The sequence below is a fragment of the Mytilus edulis genome, chromosome 2 (assembly GCF_963676685.1).
Source record: "Mytilus edulis chromosome 2, xbMytEdul2.2, whole genome shotgun sequence".
NCBI classification, from domain to species: domain Eukaryota; kingdom Metazoa; phylum Mollusca; class Bivalvia; order Mytilida; family Mytilidae; genus Mytilus; species Mytilus edulis.
In genome coordinates, this window is record NC_092345.1 from 94068975 (window position 1) to 94089433 (window position 20459).

General features: G+C 30.4%; 1 protein-coding gene across 2 annotated transcripts; it reads left to right on the forward strand.

Moving 5' to 3' along the window:
• The first annotated feature begins 910 nt into the window (after positions 1 to 910).
• Positions 911 to 19470, forward strand: LOC139513489 (coiled-coil domain-containing protein 177-like). 2 transcript variants are annotated; one of them, XM_071302044.1, is made up of 18 exons: positions 911 to 1034; positions 2922 to 3037; positions 3796 to 3910; positions 4424 to 4603; positions 5401 to 5497; positions 5801 to 5878; positions 6002 to 6188; positions 6682 to 6867; positions 7783 to 7902; positions 8236 to 8289; positions 9583 to 9708; positions 11440 to 11513; positions 11957 to 12064; positions 13591 to 13693; positions 14540 to 14557; positions 15809 to 15918; positions 16792 to 16900; positions 18055 to 18360. In XM_071302044.1, the coding sequence occupies exons 1-18, from the start codon at positions 1028 to 1030 to the stop codon at positions 18217 to 18219; spliced, it is 1953 nt and encodes a 650-aa protein (XP_071158145.1). In that variant the 5' UTR covers positions 911 to 1027; the 3' UTR covers positions 18220 to 18360. The 2 variants fall into 2 exon arrangements, with proteins under 2 accessions (XP_071158145.1, XP_071158146.1); XM_071302045.1 differs by lacking the exon at positions 14540 to 14557 and having other exon boundaries at positions 18055 to 19470.
• Positions 19471 to 20459: the final 989 nt, after the last annotated feature.

The window sequence follows — 20459 nt, forward strand, 5'->3', positions numbered from 1 at the left end:
AAAAACATGCAGCATCATGCAAATACTACCAAATAAAACTAAAAAAACATGCAATATAATGAAAGCAACTCTATTGATTTGTGAGCCTCCAGAGTCAAAGTTCATGTGGCAAGTGCCTCTATGTGCATTGAAACGGGGGAATCAGCAAATCACTTGGGATCATAAAATATAACAGACTAAAAGCATAAAAACAATAAATAAATAAATATAAGCACTAGCATTTAATGGCAGATGTGTTAAAAAAATGCATAAAAAGCAGAGCAAAAGGCCATTATAAAAAGAAAGAAAGAAATTTCAGCTTTGAGACAGCACTGGGTGGAAACGACATGAACTGCAGTAACATTTTTGACCCCCACACCAGGAATTTATATAATTCCTAAACTGGTCAAAAGAAGTCATAAGTCTAGCCTCATTAGGAAGTGAGTTCCATACTTGTGCTGCCTCAAATCTAAAGGATCTTTTACCATAACTGGAGGTTCTAGGTCTAGGTACCTCAGCAGTGTTTACATACCTGAAATTATATGAACTGTTTTTTATTACAACTAAATCTTGAATAAATAAAGGACATTTTTTTTAAATTATTTTAAAGGTCTCCAAGGCAATTGAGCGCATTCTACGAGTTTTTAATGATGGAAGGTTCGAAATCTGCAGGAGTGTTTCGTATGAGCTCTGATGGTCTTCATAAATAAATCGAAGTGCTCTTTCTTGTATTTTTTCTATTATATTTCGTGTTACTTTGGTACCAAATTTTGATTTATGAAGACTGTTTATTTTTTTTAGAATCAGAAATCATAAGAGAGATCATAAGATAAAAAAATAACAATATTAATCTTTAATGTATAAATTAAATATAGATTAGAATTCCATCGCGGATAAAACATATCATGGTCGGAACAGTTTCACCTATTTTGTCTCCCCAACGTCTTTGTTTATAAATGGCTGACAAGAATTAGGGCATTGCACGCTTCTTTCCTTTCTCATCAGTTGAGTTCATATTGCATCCTTTTCCGTTTGAAAAACCAAAGAAATGTCTGGTAATATTCAATGACTTACTGCAAATCATTGAAATAATTTGCAGAATAATTATAATATTTATTAGATCTAAGAAAAAAACAGCTCAAAAACGTGTTTTCACAAGTTTATGCAAATCGGCGGTCTGATTTCATTTGTTTTTTACATTCTCCCCGTTACATGTTTATCACATATATGAATTTAATACTTGTCAATTTAGATCTGTTATCCATCCTTTATTGATTTTCTTTGCATGGTATTTATTATGACAGAATAGAAGGCTCATAATATGTCGCCTTCTTTTACCAGAATACACCTTATTGCTATTTGTCCGCCATAACTAGACATAATACAGGTTCCCGTAAAATTTTGACCTTATAATAAAAAATATCTGGCCCCACAATGGAAAAGTGATTGTTGTATGACGTCAATAGTTCAAGCAGAACAGATTCTCACGGGGGTACAAGACAAATCGGCACCTATTTAAAGTCAATTCAGCATCCAATAATATTTGATATAATATATGTATAAATAACTCTAAAAATGTATAAATTCAATATCCATTTCATCGTTAAAAGCATCAAGAAGTTAGAAAAATAAGTTCATTATTTAAAGCTGTCTATGATTTGAAAACAAACGAAAATGAGAAATTTATAAGTGGGGCGAGTTGGCATTACTAAATTAATCGTGGTTTATCTTTTTTGTCATGTGTGGGACGAGTTGGCAGACCTTACATGTATTTCAGTGGGATTTTAACCCTTTTCATAATTGGGGCAATTTATCCAACCTATTTTCAATAGGATTTTACCCTTTTCATAAGTGGCGCGAGTTGGTACATCAGAGTGGGGGTAAAAAAGTGGGGCGATTAGGTGTGGGGCAATTTGCCAGTGGGGCGATTTGTCATGGATTCAATAAAAGTAGTGTAACACCACATAACATGGGTTACATTTCCTGAGGATTGAACTGACCCGCATTAAAATGCTGTTACCTTTATCAGCAAATGTCAAAAATGGTCCAAGTCAAATTTACTAACTCTTAAAAATATTTTGTTTAGATTTTTTTTTGTATTTATTAAATAAATATTGTCATCTTGTGAGGATTCCAGGTTCAAAGTAAATCCTTTCATTAATAAAAAAAAAATTAGCATTTTCTTATTGGTCAGGACATTAATCTAGTGTAACCCACATTAAATTGAGTTTTAGAGAAATATCTAGTGGTCCTTGGGTTCATATTGAGTTTTTTTGGAGTTCTCTGGATATATTTGTACTCCTTCGGCACCTGGTCAATTCAGCATCTAGTTAATTCATTAATATTAGAAGACTCCATTTTTTTTAATATTATTTTTTTTATATTTTTACTCGAGGTGGCAACATACTTTTGTAACACATACATGTATGTATATCACTTAGCTTCCGATTTAAACTTTTGATATAAAGGATGCCATGATATTTGGGCCTATTAGATCATATTTTATTAAGGTAATTATATTAATGGCGACTGTCCATGAACATTACTACATGTAGTTAGCATACAAAATTGGTGTTAACCTTATTCATTGTATACAATTAGACAGGAAATACAAGTTAAACTAAAACAATGATGTGGAACAGCTTGGAAAATGTCTTTTCTGTTTAATTTTAGTTAGTTTGATTATTAAACATAAACAAATACCTTAAAATGGGTACAACAAATGGGTTATTGTTTTTAACTTAGAATAAGTTCACAAGTTTTGTAAAATAAAGATCAATTAAAACGTTATTAACTAAGCATTGAGAAAACTATGCTTCAAAAGAGAAATTTGAAATATAATTATTCTTCTGTCTTAAACTGCTGAATGGATTTTCAGATAAACTATTAGCATGTGTTTTGTTATATATATATATATATATTTTTTATTTTTTTTATTTTAGAAGACCCAAAGATTCACATAGATTTCTTCAACTTTGAAGACCCTGTATATGAAGACAGTAAATATGTTTTGACAAGTCCTAGGTCACTTGAAGCATGTGCTAAAGTTGGAGTAAAGGTATTGTTCACAAAATTAAAAAAACCCAGTACATTTCATGATGTTATAACAGCATTAAAATAGTCAAGATAATCAAGGAATGGACTTATCATTATACACAACCTGTTACCCAATGACAGATCCATTTAAGTTAATTATATATATTTTGTAGTTTTATTATTTGAATGAATATTTAGGTCATAGGTTGTCCAAGTCCATTCCTTGATTATATTGACTATTTTAATGGCAAAGCCAGTCCAGGAAAAAATTACAAAAACAAACAATCTTGGAATGAATGTGTAATTTTTAATGCAATATAAGAGATCAAACATTAAGTAAATGCAATTTTAATCTTATATTTATAAAGTAACATATTTATTTCACTGAAAATAAGAATTGTATGATGTACGCTTGAGTATTGGAAGAAAATCCTTCAATTTGATTGCAAAAATAGTTGTTCCTTTGAAATAACAAAGTCAATGATTTCACAGCTTTAAATGATTTAATATAAGTCCTTGAATTATTTACCTACATGTGAAAAATTTCCATTTGGTAAAATGGAAAATTACAAAAGTGATTGATGTGAACATCATTGCAACTAGAAATTACATTTTATGGTTAGGAAATATCTACCGGTAAGTGATAGCTAAAATGTTTGTACATTTTTAATGATTATACAAAGTATTACTGCATAAGAATGAAGCTACATCCATCTTTACTACTTCTTTTTTATTTATCATAATGAGAAAAGTTAATGGTACATTTATTTGTGATTTCAGCCAGTGGACATTCTATACAAGCCTTTAACTGATTTCCAGGAAGAACTTTTACCTCAAGACATCCCATTAAGAACCATTTACAATATATATGACGAACATGAGCAAGAAAGACAAAGTAAATAGCTGTTATAATTCAGAAAATGTTATGATTGTCTTTTATAGAAACTTTTTATTTTCAATTAGGCTGTTTTTCTATAATAAACACAAACTAATGAAGATGAAATAAAAAGGAATCTATTTGTTCATATCAATAATTCGACATTTTTAATCTGTTGACTTTCTTGATTCTTTTTGTATACATATAAAAATAAGGAGATGTGGTAAGATTGCAAATGTGACAACCATCCACCAAAGTTCAAATAAAATGGATGTAAGCATGTACATTAACATTGACAGGAGGCACATCACAATGTTGAATTTGAGTTGATTTTTCATAACATTCTCTATGAAGGGTTTTCATGTTATATAATCTAGTTCTTCTACAGATATCAGCCCAAAATTCTAATTACAAACCATTAGTATGTAAACACCACACAATTTGGGACTGATTAAGAATTTTTGAAAACCCCAAGACTCTTCGATGGTTTTTCATCATTGATTGTAATGTACATTTTTTAATTTCTTGAAGGAGTACTTAAATTATGTAAAGAAGAAAGGAAGAAACTTGTTGATGGAGAAGGTACCACTAAAAAAACAGCAAGGAGGAAGCTAGGCTTAAACAATACTTCACAGAAGACAGTCACATCAACTCAAAGAAGATCTAGAACACCAAACAGATCGAAAATTACCAGTACTAGGTCTAAATCAGGTAGCTCTACAACTTTGCATAAAAACAGCCAGGTTATATATTCAATTTGAAAAAAAGGAACAAAGTTATTATGAAATTGTAGAAAGATTCTTACACAGAACTAAACCTGTAACATTTAATATGACCTAAGTTCTTATTGTTTGCTGATATAATCATGTACTGTAAATTCAGAAATTATTGCGTGCATTTATTATTGCGATTTTGTCATTTTAGACTATAATGCAATTTTAATGTTTGTGATATTGAGAAAAAACCTGTTTATTTCATATAAAAATGTAAAAATGCGAGTTTAAATTATTGCGATTATAACCCTGTCGCATTTTTCGTAATAATAAAAACCTTGCAATAATTTCTTAATTAACAGTATTAGATAGCAGATACTGACTCACTATTTACCAAAGAGAAATATAATCAGATCTATAGACTATTAATGGATGAGGAAGCCTATTCATAAAAACAAATTAATGAGAAAATTTGGGTTATTGACAATACTTATTGTTGGGGAAGAGATAGTATTGAGTGCTTTAGACTCCTTTAAACATGGATTATCTTGGTTTTTAGAGTACTGTGGATTCAGTAATATTCGTTGGATACACATTTTTCGTGGAGTTCCTGTGTACAGTGGAACAACGAATTTAAATGTTCAACGAAGAACAAAATTTATAAAGGAATGTATGCAGTCTTTGCCAAAACCAATTAAATTAAATATCCATGAATATGCAAGTTTTCCTCAATCCACGAAATTTGTATCCAAGAAAATAAAGAATTCACAGTAATGTCTTATTATATTCTTACAGAGGAGGAGAAAACAAAAAGCAGTCTTCAAAGAACAAGAACCGCCTGGGCAACATCTATTGGTCATAAACGAGTTACTAATGATGAGTTGAATAACAGGTTAGTAACACACAACTGAAGCCACATCTGAATTACTGCTTATTTACTATCATTTCAGAGCTTTGTGGGTAAAGATTAAACACAAACTGCTTAACAATATACAAATCTTATTTATTCTTGCATACAGAATTTGTTAAAACTACATGGTCAAGAATTTATAACAATATGATTTTCCATAATCTATAAAAAGTAATGAACAAACTGAATGAATCAGTATTTTGTATTCAGATCATTTTCCTGGACTAATAAGAAGATCTCAAGATATCATGTTTACATTTTTGTTTACTGTATGATATATTACAGGGTGAAAGAACTGCATGAAGAAAGCTTGAAATTAAGAGAAGAATTATTGTCAAAGAAAGAAAAACGTAATAGGCAAAGGTACTCTTTTAATATTCATAACCTTGTTAAAATATATCTAAAGTGGTGTGAATTACTATGAAATGTACATACAAAACATTTAACTAACAACAGAAAGTGTAGACTATTATTGTTATATTGCAGTCCAAAACCTCGACCGAAATCAACCCCAATAAGAAGATCAAGAAGTACGTCTAGTTTGGTGTCCAATGGAAGTTCTTGTTTGTTAAATAGAAGTACAATTGATAGTGCTCAGCCAATATCCAATACTAGACTGAAGAAAACACTGAATAAATCTATAGATACAAGTCATGTGGTAGTCACTCCAAGGGTATGTCATTTCGTATTGTTAAGAATTGAAATAGAATTCATGTGTTACTTATATAAAGTGATATAAACTTCATTGTTAAGAAAACACTAATAAATCTGAGAAAACCAAATCATAGCTAGAATTGGTAACCCTGGGAAATTACATATAGAATCATATCAGCAGTATTGTATTCTTAAAGAATAAAATAGATGACTTATACAATTAAATGATAATAACTCTATTTGAAAGTAGAAATACAATAAGCGAAACAGTTAACAGCGTTGGATTAAAAAGCTTTTAAGGTTCACAAGAAATTTGATTTTTGCTAAAGAGTGCCAAAAATTAAGTCCAACAAAAATTACCTTTACATGATTATTGCATTATCTATGCAAAAACTTTCTGATTACTCTAAGTTTTAAATATCTATACAGTTATAAAGTAATTTAGTCATTTTTGGCATTACAGAAGACTTTATTTAATCAAAATCTGTTAATCATAAGCAAACTTTTTACAGGACCAAAGAATTTTAGAACTAATGATGACAAAGGGTGAACAGGAGAGAGCCACAAACCGTGACAGATTTATAGCTGATCTGACTTGGGAACATCAAAGAAAGCTAGAAGAAGAATCGAGGGTGCAGTCTGAAATGAAAAGGCGCAGGATGCTAGCAGAGGAGAATCGAATCAAATTATTAAAAAAGGTACTTTGGAAGATGATAGAAATCAATGCAATCCCTTTTGAGCTTCGGTCAGTAAGTTAGTAAATGTCATTGCAATACAATACTGTGTTTCTATTAAAGGTCACACATGTTTATTGTTATACCTTTATAAATTTTTAAAATATAAATTTGTTTTATATAAAATACTAAACAATTTACTAAGTATACAGAGCACCTAGTTGGAGTCATAAAAATAACAACTTGTCCATAAACCCAGTCAATACTGTTGATTCATTTATTTTTGTGGGTATCAATTTTCGTGGATTGAACAAAATTTGCATTTCCGTTAATATTTGATTTTGTTGTTTTACCAATCTGGGAATACAAAGCCTATAAAAAATGTGTAATTTGTTGAACTATTTAAATGCATGGTTCACATGTACCCACGAAACACACGAAAAATGGTATCCAACGAATAATAATGACTCCACAGTAGCTGAATACTGATGTTAGGGTTGCTGTCAGTTTTCTGGAAGATGATAAGAACATTCAAACATTCTTTTATACACAAAGAGATAGGGTCTTGCATTCATTCAAGGTTTTCAAATTCTACTTTTAAGGCAATATTTTCAGCGAAACCCTATTGTAAACTCTCTTGGGAAACCTAACCAAGGAAACAACTTTAAAATTTGTTATACAGATAAAGATTGATACCTTCAAATGTTTTTTACCAGTAGCAGATATACAATCATTAATTGTACATGCATAATGCAGCAACAATGACTTTATGAATATATAAAAAAGGAATTATTTAATCACTTTTCTTGTTATTGCGTAAAAATACTGGTACTAGAATTTTTATGACCAATTTCTGATAAACTTCGGTTAATTAAGTATCAAAAGGGAATGTAAATGTTAAGTTTGATAGTTGTCTGAGTAATTTTTGTAAAATTTTAGATGGAATCAGAAAAAAGAAGACAAAGGAGGGAGAAATCTCAATTGGAAAGAAAAGAACAGTCACTTCACCAAGCAATGCAGAAATGGGATATCTCATCAAAAACTCAACAAAAACAAAAGGTAGGTTTTTATGGAATGTATCCATTAACTTTGATTTTTTATGTACAGTATTTTATACTGCATGTTGCATTATTATAAATTCATTTACTGTATATTAATAGATCACTATGAAATCAAAGCAAGACATGAAAAACAATTCTTGTTTAAAATACAGGCCCATAAAGAGATGAATGAAATACTTAACCAATTTCATTTACATGGAACAGATAGGAAGGACTTATTTAAATTTAGTATGCCATTAAGCTCCAAATATTATTTGACACTGCTCTTTCTTATTTGAAACATCTTATTGAAAAAAATGTTGTTTTAATTCCGATAATAATGCTTCAATAGGATCTTCAAATGAAAGAGAGAAAAGACAAAGAACAACTAAAGAGGAGAATACAGGTACTATTATTAAGGAATAGACTACTGGAATCACACCTTTTAATCAACAACAAAATATATAGAATTTGTCTATAGGAATAACCAAAAAAAAAAATCCTTTTGGATCATTTAATGTATTGATACTGCGATTTTAATGGGGAAAAAATTACACCTGCTAATTTTTTTTCTAATGCATATTGGTTGAACAAAAATCAATTTACCGAAATAATTCTAGCCTTGAAATCTTTTTTATTGTTCTGTTATGTCAGTTGTGTAATGAAACCTTTATGATCTTTCTTATCCATCTTTTGAATTAAAAATTGAAGTATTTTTGGATACAAATATCAAAAAAGGTGAAGAAGATATTTATTGTATTATGCATTTGCATCAAAAAAAAATTTTTGTCAATGCAGGAAATATTTACTGCTGAGCTCAACCAGACAATGTTTCACAAAATTTACACAGTATTTTAAACCTAAATATGTTCAAGATTGAATAATTACTTTTCATTGAAACATAAAAATTAAAACAAAAATTAAAGGTAGACAATATCCTGTAAGAGGTAAAAAAGATTTAACGATGTTTGTAGTCAATCTTTGGAATAAAGATTTAATGATGTTTGTAGTCAATCTTTGGAATAAAGATTTAACGATGTTTGTGGTCAATCTTTGGAATAAAGATTTATTTGTCTTTCAATTCAGATTTCCAAACTTGATGGTATTTTAACAGTTGAGGTACACAATATAAATACACATAGCAATTTTAGTTAGTCTTACATATTCCATATATGTGCATCATTGTGTATTGTATAATATGCATGTGGAAGATGTACCTTTTGTAAATTTATACATGTATACAAATATATCTTCTTGTTAGAAAGAGTTATTACATTTGTATACAATGTACCCTCTAGAAGACACACACAAATGTCTCATTTCCAATGACACTGAACAACAAGTCTTTTTTCACTGGTGGTTTACAATTATGGGTAGCAGTTATGTTTAAATGGAATAATCTAAATGAGAAAACCAACAGGTACCTGAACATGTGATGAGGTTAAAACCACTTTTTAGAGATAGCAGCCCTCTCCTTAATCTTGATCAGTACTGTATTTGAAAATGCACAAAATGAAATGCCTTTTAATTGACAAAAGTTAGGATTATATTTTATATTGTTTCCAAATTGGTAAAGCACTGTTCTTATACTAAGTATTTTAATAAAATTATGATTATTTTCAAATAAAAGCCGATAAGTACAATTTATTATCCTTTAACATTCATGAAAATTGATAAAAGCATGTACTGTTTATTGAAGACGAGGAACAAAAAAGTTAAATCAAGAGATGAGTTAGAAATGAAAGACCTGATGGTACAACAGCAAGATTTTGAAATAAAATCTGTAGCTCAGAGGAAACAGGATAGGCTATTAAGAGATAGTTTAGTAAGTAGCTCAGAGATATAATATTACATTCTAAATTCTAGTGTTAGATAAATTCTATTGCAACATCTCTGTTCAATTTGAATTTAAAATTTCAACATTTGTAATGAATTAAAATAAATGTTAAACAGTAAACTTTGTCTTTTACCCAATCCCTTAGGGGTAAATGGGATATCATCACCTGATTTAATTCACACAAGAAAATTGGTAAACACTTCTAAGATTTTTGATATAATTATATTTGTGTATGTTATGTATTTAGTTTATTTTGAATGCCTAGCTTGCATGATTTGGTACTATTCATACATCAAGCAATATTTATATTTGAAGAGAACAGATTCAATGATTTATGAAGTAGAGAAATAAGTCATTTGTGTTTCTTCTGGCTTCTTGTTTACATTCATAAGCATTAATGGTTTACTTTTATAAATTGTTATTTGGATGGAGAGTTGTCTCATTGGCACTCACACCACATCTTCCTATATCTATTAAGTAAAATTGTGTGTGATAACTACATATTGTGTAAAATGGCCAATCGGTGAATTAAGTAAAAACATTCATTTTTAGCTCACCTGACCCTTTTTGGGCCAAGTGAGCTCTTTTCATCACTTGGCGTCCGTTGTTGTTGTCATAAACTTTTAACATTTTGAACTTCTTCTAGAGAACCACTGAATGGAATGAAACCAAACATGGCATGAATGTTCCTTATGAGGTGCTGACCAAGTGTTGTTACTTTGTAGTTGATCCTCATCCAAGATGGCCGTCAGTGGGGGACTTAGTTTAACATAGGACCCTATGGGAAATACATACAGATGTCTTCTTTTAGAGAACCACTGAATGGAATGAAACAAAACATGGCATGAATGTTCCTTATGAGGTGCTGACCAAGTGTTGTTACTTTGTAGCCGATCCATCATCCAAGATGGCCGCCAGCGGGGGACTTAGTTTAACATAGGACCCTATAGGAAATACATACAAATGTCCTCTTTTAGAGAACCACTGAATGGAATGAAACCAAACATAGCATAAATGTTCCTTATGAGATGCTGACCAAGTGTTGTTACTTTGTAGCCGATCCATCATCCAAGATGGCTGCCGGCGGGGGACTTAGTTTAACATGGGACCCATGGGAAATACATACAAATGTCTTCTTTAGAGAAGCACTGAATGGATTGAAACCAAACATAGCATGAATGCTCCTTATGTGGTGCTGACCATGTGTTGTTACATTGTACCCAAGCCATTATCCAAGATGGCCGCCAGACTAGTTTAACATGGCACCCTATAGGAAATACATACAAATGTCTTCTTTAAGAGAACAACTGAATGAAATGAAACCAAACATAACAATATTAAACCAAATTTGGCCTATAACATCATTATAAGTATCTGTTACAATTTTTTACATTTTTTAATATTATTTCAAAATCCCAAATAGAATCAGGTGAGCGACACAGGCTCTTGAGAGCCTCTAGTTTAAAATTGAGAATGAAAATGGAGAATGCATCAAAGAGACAACAACCTGACCAAAGTGCAGAAAACAGCCTAAGGCCACCAATGTTGGTTTTTTTTACTGTATTAAGAATTCGCAGTATTCTATCTAAGTAAAAAAAAGAGGGAAGTGTAAATGATCATTACCAATTGCTAGCAAAGTTGAATGTTTATAGGTGTATATAAAATTGTTTAAGCTTTATTTCTGATATTTTGTTCTAATGTTTATATACTTTCTCACAGATGAAAATGTTGCATAATAGGAAAGAGAGAGATCAGTTTGAAAGTCGTCATACGGTTGTAGAGAAAGAGTCAAGGTATGTGATCAAACAATATATTTACAAACATTGTAGTCATTGTTTAAGGTTGCATATAAATATTAATAAACATTATTACCTATCTATATATTATTTAGGGTATACTAAGAAATCTATAAATTAAATGAAACAAAAGAAAATGATTAACTTAAAAGCATAAAGGAAAGTAAATTAAAAAAGACAACTTAAAGAAAAAAAGGAAGTTGTCCATTACTTACAAGTTAGAGATATTCAGAATGAAATTTATATATGTTATGCAGTGCTTCATTCAAATTAGTAAAACTATCATTTACATAAATATACACTAAGGGCTTTGTTTCAATGAACTTTTTAATTATCATGAACATTTTGTTGTCAATAAAAATTGTTACAATATAAGTTGTTAATAATCAAGTGATCATCCCAAAAAATGCTGAAACTTAAGTTTCTTGTTAATTTTGCAGGGAAAATCGAAAAGACTTAGAAAAGGATGCACATATAAGAATGACGGAATCTGAAAGGAAATACCAAGATGTATTACAACAGAGGGACATACAGATAAATCTTAATAAGTAAGTTCTAAAGATATTGCTTGAAATACCCAGATGGGGGATTGAGCAATGGCCCCCTCTAAATCTGAAAAATGGGCTTTTAAGAACACTCCCCCACTTTTTAAAAACCATGGATCCACCACTTGGAAATATGCCTTTTATACTGAAAAATATGTGAGGAAATTGGTCTTCAGTCAAGTAAACATGAAAACTTTGTTGTGTGCAACTTTCTTTGTTGCTTTCAGTGAAAATGATGTTGAAATTCTTATTTTATCATAAATATAACTATAACATGACCTAGCATAGGAATGAAAACCCTAAAATAAGAATGACAGTAGAAAATTGTCAATAATATAAAAATTTGTTGATTTTCTTTAAAAAAAAAAATAACAGTCAACACTGCAAAAGAATCATTATGAACTGGAATGTAGATTTTATATTCTTACCATGTGCAAAATTAACCATGTATAAATGTTAGATACTGCAATGTTATTTAAATGATAATAGTATTTACAGATTTAAAAAGGGGACATAATCTTTAATGACAAAAAGCAGAAATATAGTTTTGAAAAACATTAGAGTTATCTCCCTGTAGAGTGTTGTATTATCAATTTTTGTTTTAATCTTACTTTTTACTTTAATTAAACTATAATGATAATATTTGAATTAAACTTTACAATACATTGAAAAATATTGATAATACATACTTCCATTATTATTGTATATATTATAAATAGTTGCATTCTAGTTTTCAAGATTTGCCCACCTATGAACTCTTTATTAATTTTTGTGTGTCGATTAATTGTACAATATATTAACAGATGAAGAACAGCAATTAAAGCTGTATTATTTTCTGTCTACCTCTCTCAATGTTAGGAGAGGTTACATGTTAAAGGGTAATAAGGATGAAGTATTTAGTAAGCTGTGCACTAATCTCAATTTAATCATAATATCTGTCAATATCTTGATAACGAGTGTAAGCGAGGTGTAAAATGTTGACAGAAATCATGCCTTCCCATGTGTTAATTCGCATAGATCATGGTGTGATATAATTTTTTTGTTTTTTATTGGAAATTTGAAAGTTTTTTGGTACTTCCCAATACACCTATTATATTCATTCAAAAGGCATCCATTTGATTTGATTAATTCCAGAAAGTTATAGAAAATCAACCATTTATAAACTTAAAACATATGAACAGATACATGCAAGTAAACTTACTTTAAGAATGATTTTATTTAATTTCAAAGTTTGCAACACCAAAACATATGTGACTGGGCAACTATCGCAATAATAAGAACTTGCAATTTTGCTATCTGATACATATATGTATGCACACAATAATTTCTGAATTAACAGTAGTTTGTTGTAGAAATTCAGTTGTTGCAGGTTTCCTGTTTGTGCAAGATTTTGTTCAGACAAGTATATTGTATTAAATATAAAGCTTTATACCTATGTTATAATATTGGTGGTTAGAGACCTATATTATTGACATTTCCCTGAACTTATTCATAATACATGTACTTGTATATCCTACTTTTGATCACAGATTAGAAAGACAGAAGAAACAAGCAATTGTAAGAACTTCTCAACATAAAATGGAGGAAGAACTGGACGAATGGAGAGAAAATGTAATGAACAAAAGAAAAGTGGTAAGATCTTATCATTACCGGCAGTATTGTTTTTTTTACTGAATAAAAAAGGTATTTATCTAATGCAAGGAGTGAATTGATAAAAATTGACAGATCTTCATAAAAATTTATATTATTGGTTAAGGTCAACAATAATGCTACAAAGTTTAAAATTCAGTTTCAACAAAAACTTTTGTGGGACATGCTACCCTTGGAAATATGAATTATGTGAACAATTGCCAAAGTACCAAAGTCAGGTTACAAAATGTAAATGATCATAATGGTCCAGCTTATCTTTCTTAGCAAAACAAAGTATTGTGCCATTAACTTATAGATAGATATTCCTTCTTTCTGCATTATTATTTTGTGCATAATATGTCCATTATCTAAACAATGCCATGTGGAAATTGGAGTTCTTTTATCTATAGGAATATAATTTAAATTGGATGTAGCACATTGGCTGAAATTTTTTGGTCTATCAGTTCATCAACATTATTTTGTCATGTGACAATGCCATCATCAATGATTTTTAAAGATTTACTCCCTAAGAAAAGGAATGACTGTATTATTTTTTGCTGTTTATTCGAAATACCCTCCTAAATGAGATACACATTTTTAAATAACCTGTATTGCTGGTTATTCAGTGTGTACCACATTTTATATGTTATTTCTTGATAGACAGATAAAATATTAGTCATTTCTTAAATAATGCCAGGAGAAGGTAACTGAAATTTTAATTGAACTTGTTTGTAACACCTGTCTATAATGTCCACTTCAAATAATCGTCCTGACTATGCATGAAATACCTGCCACTGGACATTAAGAAAGCAACAAACCTTTCAATTGATAACCTTTGTATCACTGTAGTTGATGCTATCTGCTCAGGTAAGTACCTCAGTTTGGCTAAAAACATGTTTTTTCATTTGTTGAAATAATTCTCCTAAGTTTCTAATCGCACAAATGCATACATTTCAAATCATAAAATTTTTTCCATATTTTGAAAATTCACTTTCAAATGACATTACCTTGTAACTGTTTTTAACATGTTTATATTCTATTGAGATAACATAAACCATACAAGATTGTTTATAAGGCTGTGTTCTCTGATTAGCAGCTCTTGTTTAATAAAGAATAAGACCAGCTAGACTTATCTAGAACTAATTTGGAATCTGTTTTTGTTTCTTGTTTTATATTTATGGCATTATATAATGTCGAATACATCCATCAGAGAACCAGTCAATTTTGATTGTATGACTGTGTTATTTTATATTCTTTTTGTTAACTGTTTTACTACCCAAAAAAAAATTTGCAATGCATTATGCAATATGCAATATTCCTATTCTATGATATAGATCATCCATACAGGTAATGATGTCTACATTTAACTTGTCAGTCAACTTCTTATTAGAATTATTGATCTTTGATGGATGATGATTTTTACCATTTTTGCATTTGCCTTATATTTTAAAAATTATGAGACATAGATAGAAACTTTAAATCACAAAAAAAATAATCAGCAGCAAGATCTACTAACAAGTCAAGTTTTGCTGATATAAATAGTAGACTGTCACTCTTTATAGGAGCTATTGCCCTTAAATAACATTTTTGTTTACCATCTTTGTGTTATGAACTAAAATTAAAAGATAGAGAAAAACTAAACAGTTCTAATGATAAACAAAACAAGATCAATAAAACATAGATTTTTGTCATGAATTCTATTTTTATCTACAATGTTGGAAAGTGTTTTTGTTGAATATGAAAAAGGTGAGCGACACTCTTTAGAGCCTTTAATTGTGTTCCTGTCAATACCTTCATAGTCTGAGATGGGAGGTTCACATTCAGTTTAACAATAGAGAAAATACAAATTTATCTTTTTCTTTTTTTGATATTTAGCAATTTATATTTAAATATTTATTATTCTGTAAAGTAACACATTCCTTAATTCAATCCCTAGACAATAGTAAAAACAGAATTTAGAAAAAAATAGATATAACAGTAATTAAGAAAAAATTGCATTGAATATAAACCTTGATATCTATAGATACTAATGCACATCCAACCAGTACATGGCTCTCTTAAGCTGTTACCTTAAATCATTTGTTTTGTCACTAAATCATATTTTATTTGTTTTTCTAGACGGAGCGACAAGCCAGTGAAAGTGCCATCAAAGCAATAGAACATAAAGCATTAAAGGCTCATGATGATCGTGTGAACAGAGAGAAAATACAACAAAGAAACATACAAAAGTAACATTGTTATATTCACATTTCATTTATATCTTGTCTGTGATATATGTCAGTATTAAGATAAGTAGTGGAATGACTATAAAAAAGAAGGTGTGGTATGATTTTCAATGAGACAACTCTCCACAAGAGATCAGATGACACTGAAATTAACAACTATAGGTGCCGTAAGGTCTTCAACAGTAAGCAACGCTTGCTGAAGTGGGCGTCCGTTTGGCTGTGCGGGATGTATCAAGTTCGCAGTCACGTCCGGTTAGAATAGGGACGTTAAATCCGATGTCTCGTGTAGGGAGAGTGCCACGCTCTTTGCACGTTAAGAACCCTTGCAACAACTCTTTGAGGGGTCCGTAGGTGGCCTGTTGCAAGGCAAAATTTCTGTCCCTATCCAATAAACCTGCAATTTTCAAGTGGCAGTCCAAATTTCTCCAACCATCATCCCAGATGCCCTCTATTGTGACAAGACCTACCTATTGTATTTATTAAACTTGTTCTCGTCCTGAATATGCATGAAATATTTGACACTGGACGTTAAGCAACCAACAATCAATCAATCAATTTCATCATTCAAGTACAAAACTTGTTGAAGGAGACACCCGCTTTAGTGATATGTGATTTTTCCTCATTATCTAAGAATTTAAAAGTATTTAAAAACTTTAATCTAGAAAATGCATAAGAACATAAAAGTACATTGACTTAATATCTTGACATTAGTGGAGAAAAAAACAATTTATAAACTAAGCTGTCAATCTGGGATCCAGCAGTATTTTATATAACCTCACTAGAGGCATTAGTTAACATTAAATTTGTCTTTAAAAAAACTGTTTTCTAGTTATTTATTGGTATATATGATGTCAATGAGGACTTTAAATATTGCAGGATACAGGATGAAGTTGAAGCCTGGAAACAAGAAACAGAGGATTATATAGCTGTTAAAGACAGAAAAATACAGACAGCCCAACAAGAAAAAGATACCACTATTTTACAGGTAAAATAAAGTAAATGATATAAAAACTTACAATTTCACTTCATTACAGCTAAGATAGAAATGAAGTTGACAGTTTAATTTGTTGTTTCAGACAGCATTGCAATCTATTTCATAACACCCTCTAGATGTAGACAACACTTATACCAAGTATTATTAATATCTTTCAACACATTGTGCCTTAAACTAGAACAACACACTGAGTTGGATGATATATTTTTACATAAGTGGATCACAAGGTTACAATCAGCTGGAAGACATAGACACATTATTCTGACCAGTCTTAGCTCTTACTCCTTAGTGTGGCCTGCTGAATGCAGAAACAGCAAACACTTATTTTTGTTGCCAGTTTGACATGGCCAGGGATGTATCCTTCATGATGATAGATGGCCATTCAGTGTGTAATAACAAATTAAAAACACATTCAAGATGAAAACAAGAAATAAAATGAATAAGGAATAAAAACTCTACTTTGAACAAGACCAAGGCATTCAAAATGACTGAACAGATCCTTACTTGCACAGGCAAACAAGACAGACAAGAGAGATTCCTGTAAACCCCCATACAGTTTCAATGATAAGCTTGTCACAAAATTTCACATAGAAATAGTTGCAATATTACTGTTAACACTATACGAGTTTGTGTCTAGGGATTCAATATCATCATTGGAAACTTTTGATTACAGAACATTTTGGATACTAGGTTGCAGCCAAGGATTTCCTCAAGCTTTTAAGTCTGAAAAATGCCCAACTTCATCTTATTCTGACATTATATCCAAAATGTGCTTAATCTGATGCTTATAATGTACTCTTATAAAGAGATTTATTTAAAAAAAGAAGTTAGGTTTTTGAAAAAGATCCATTTAAGAACCAAATTGTAGCAATTTTGAAATTTTATGATAAAGTTGAAATTCAAGGCCATATTTCGTCTAAAGTGAACCTTGTCCTTTGGACTTAAACAGACATGTAAGCAATAATTCTAAATCGATCATACCTAATCAATTCAGCCTATATTTTGAAGAGGTGATGAGATGTTGTTTATCTAAGATTTTTTAAGTTGTAACTCATAAAACATCATCTTATTTATGTTTATGACCGTCTTATTAGGAAATTAGTGAAAACTTTGTTTCATGTAATATTATTATTTTATTTTTTCAGTCACGGTTTGTAGCAAGTCAGTCATCACAATTAAGAGATGAACTGAAAGAGAGATATGGTGGTGAAAGCTTTGACAAGAAAGTATTACGTGCAGAACTGTTTAACAAATTAGGATTAGCTTATACCAAACCCTCAACAACATCCAAGTCATGTAAAAAACGATAGTGATATAGTAGCTAGGTTATAATTAATTTATGAGTACAGATCTTGATTTGATTACAAGAAAGGTTTTTGTGTGAAGTTCTAGGCATGTCTGTTTAAACCAATGATTGGTAGGGTGAAAGTATATCCCACAGAAGTAGATGTAAAGATTTAACAACAACAAATCTGATTATCCAAAAATAATGGTTATTTATTTGTTAAGGTTACCTTAGGAAGTGTATTAAGATATCCAGTTGTTTTATGATGTCAGTAGATAAACATTGGGACTAAGCATATTATAATGTCAAAGCTTATAAGTCTTAATTGAAGGATGTAACAAAATAAAGCAAAAGTTATTTATAGAAAAAATTTATATGGAGAAATGAGTACACTGGTAAAAAATCTAGTTCATGTACATGGTCTGGATTAAGTAAAAGAGTGTACAGTGTACCCCTTCAAGTCCTACAGTACACAGACTTATTGTACCACATCTTTTTGTATCATAATACAATGTTACTGTTTCCAGTTTTACTTATAAAAGAGTAGGAACAAACACTAATAAGATTTAGATATCAGGTTTTAATACCATGTATTAAAATATATCATTGCTTTACAGTGTTGGAATACACATTTTGACTTGTTTTTTTAGTATTATTATTTTGGCTTTGATGTTTGATATGTATACATTAAAGTCTTCATCTTAGTCCACATTCAGTTTTCAATAAAGTTTTCAATTAATAGCACTGTAAAGAAAAGCTAATGTAAAAATAGATATTGTCTGTATTTAATGATTGGAAATTGTTATCCTGTCTTTTGAAAATTTATCTCACTTGAGGTACCTGGATCTACAATTTTTGCTAGTTTGGAATTTGTTTAGCATTGAAAATTGTTTTTCTTTAATTTTAAAGATATAAAAATCTGTACTTTTTAAGATTTTGATCTATTTATTGGGGTATCGTGAAGATCAGCATCAATTGTATGTCTTTCTTTTGTATTTTATGGTCTTGCATTTATTTGTACATAACATAAGTTGCAGGGAGTATTGTGTATTTATTTATTTATTTATTATGATTTAGTATCTTTTTAGTCTTGTTAATACTTTCTGTGATATACTGATAATTTCTTATCTATACGTTAGTTTTTAGTGTAAAGGTATTCACACACAGATGCAAAATATGTAGGTGATGTCAATTTTATGTAAAACACAAGAAATAAATTAAGACTGATATAGGACTAACACAAGGCTTCCAAAACGGTCATATATTCCGGACAATTGTATAATGTCCTGTAAAAGTCCGGCTGGGCAAAGCATGAAACGGTCATCTACTTTTTCGTTTTCAAGGCTTTTTCGGTCATTTTAACATAATTCACGATCTTTTTGGTCCAGCCTTTTGCCATAATAACACCCACACATTTCCGGTCATAAAAGTGACATGATGATTAATTACTATCAAAACAACCCCTACTTCAATACTTTTTAATTCTAATCAAGGCTAATTAGTTGTTGGACAGCTGCAAATCTACCTGTTCAGGTGACAGGTAAACTATTTTCAGTACCGGACATCGTATAAATTAATCGGTCTATTTACAATTATTTTCATACATTTCAGCGGTTTGTATCTAATTATACCCCCGCTTTAAAAAAAAGGGAGGTATACTGTTTTACCTCTGTCTGTCCTTCCGTCAGTCCGTCTGTCCCATGAATATTTTTCGTCGCATTTTTCTCAGGAACTACAATACAAGGATTTCTGAAATTTGGTTTCAGGGTTTATCTAAGTCAGCTATACCGTGTGATGCGTTTTCAGATTGATCACTTGACAGCTTCCTGTTTACCGAACACTTGTATGATTTTACACATGATAGCCAAGTTGAAATTTTTCATCACATTTTTCTCAGGAACTACAATACAAGGATTTCTGAAATTTGGTTTCAGGATTTATATAAGTCAGCTATACCGTGTGATGCGTTTTCAGATTCATCACTCAACAACTTCCTGTTTACCGAACACTTGCATATTTTTACACTATTAATATTATCCACTTGCGGAGGGATAGAAGGTTTTAAGTACTGGTGTAAAATTGCGCGAAACGTAGTAAACATATTCAGATTTTACATATCCGTTTATGGTTCATGTTTTACCATTGTCATGTCAACATCCGGTTTTGAAAAATGTGACTTTAAAAACGAAAGTAAAGTTTTTGACAACGTCATTTTGCACAAATAAAGATTCTAAGGTAGATATGAGCACGCTGATGTGCACACTT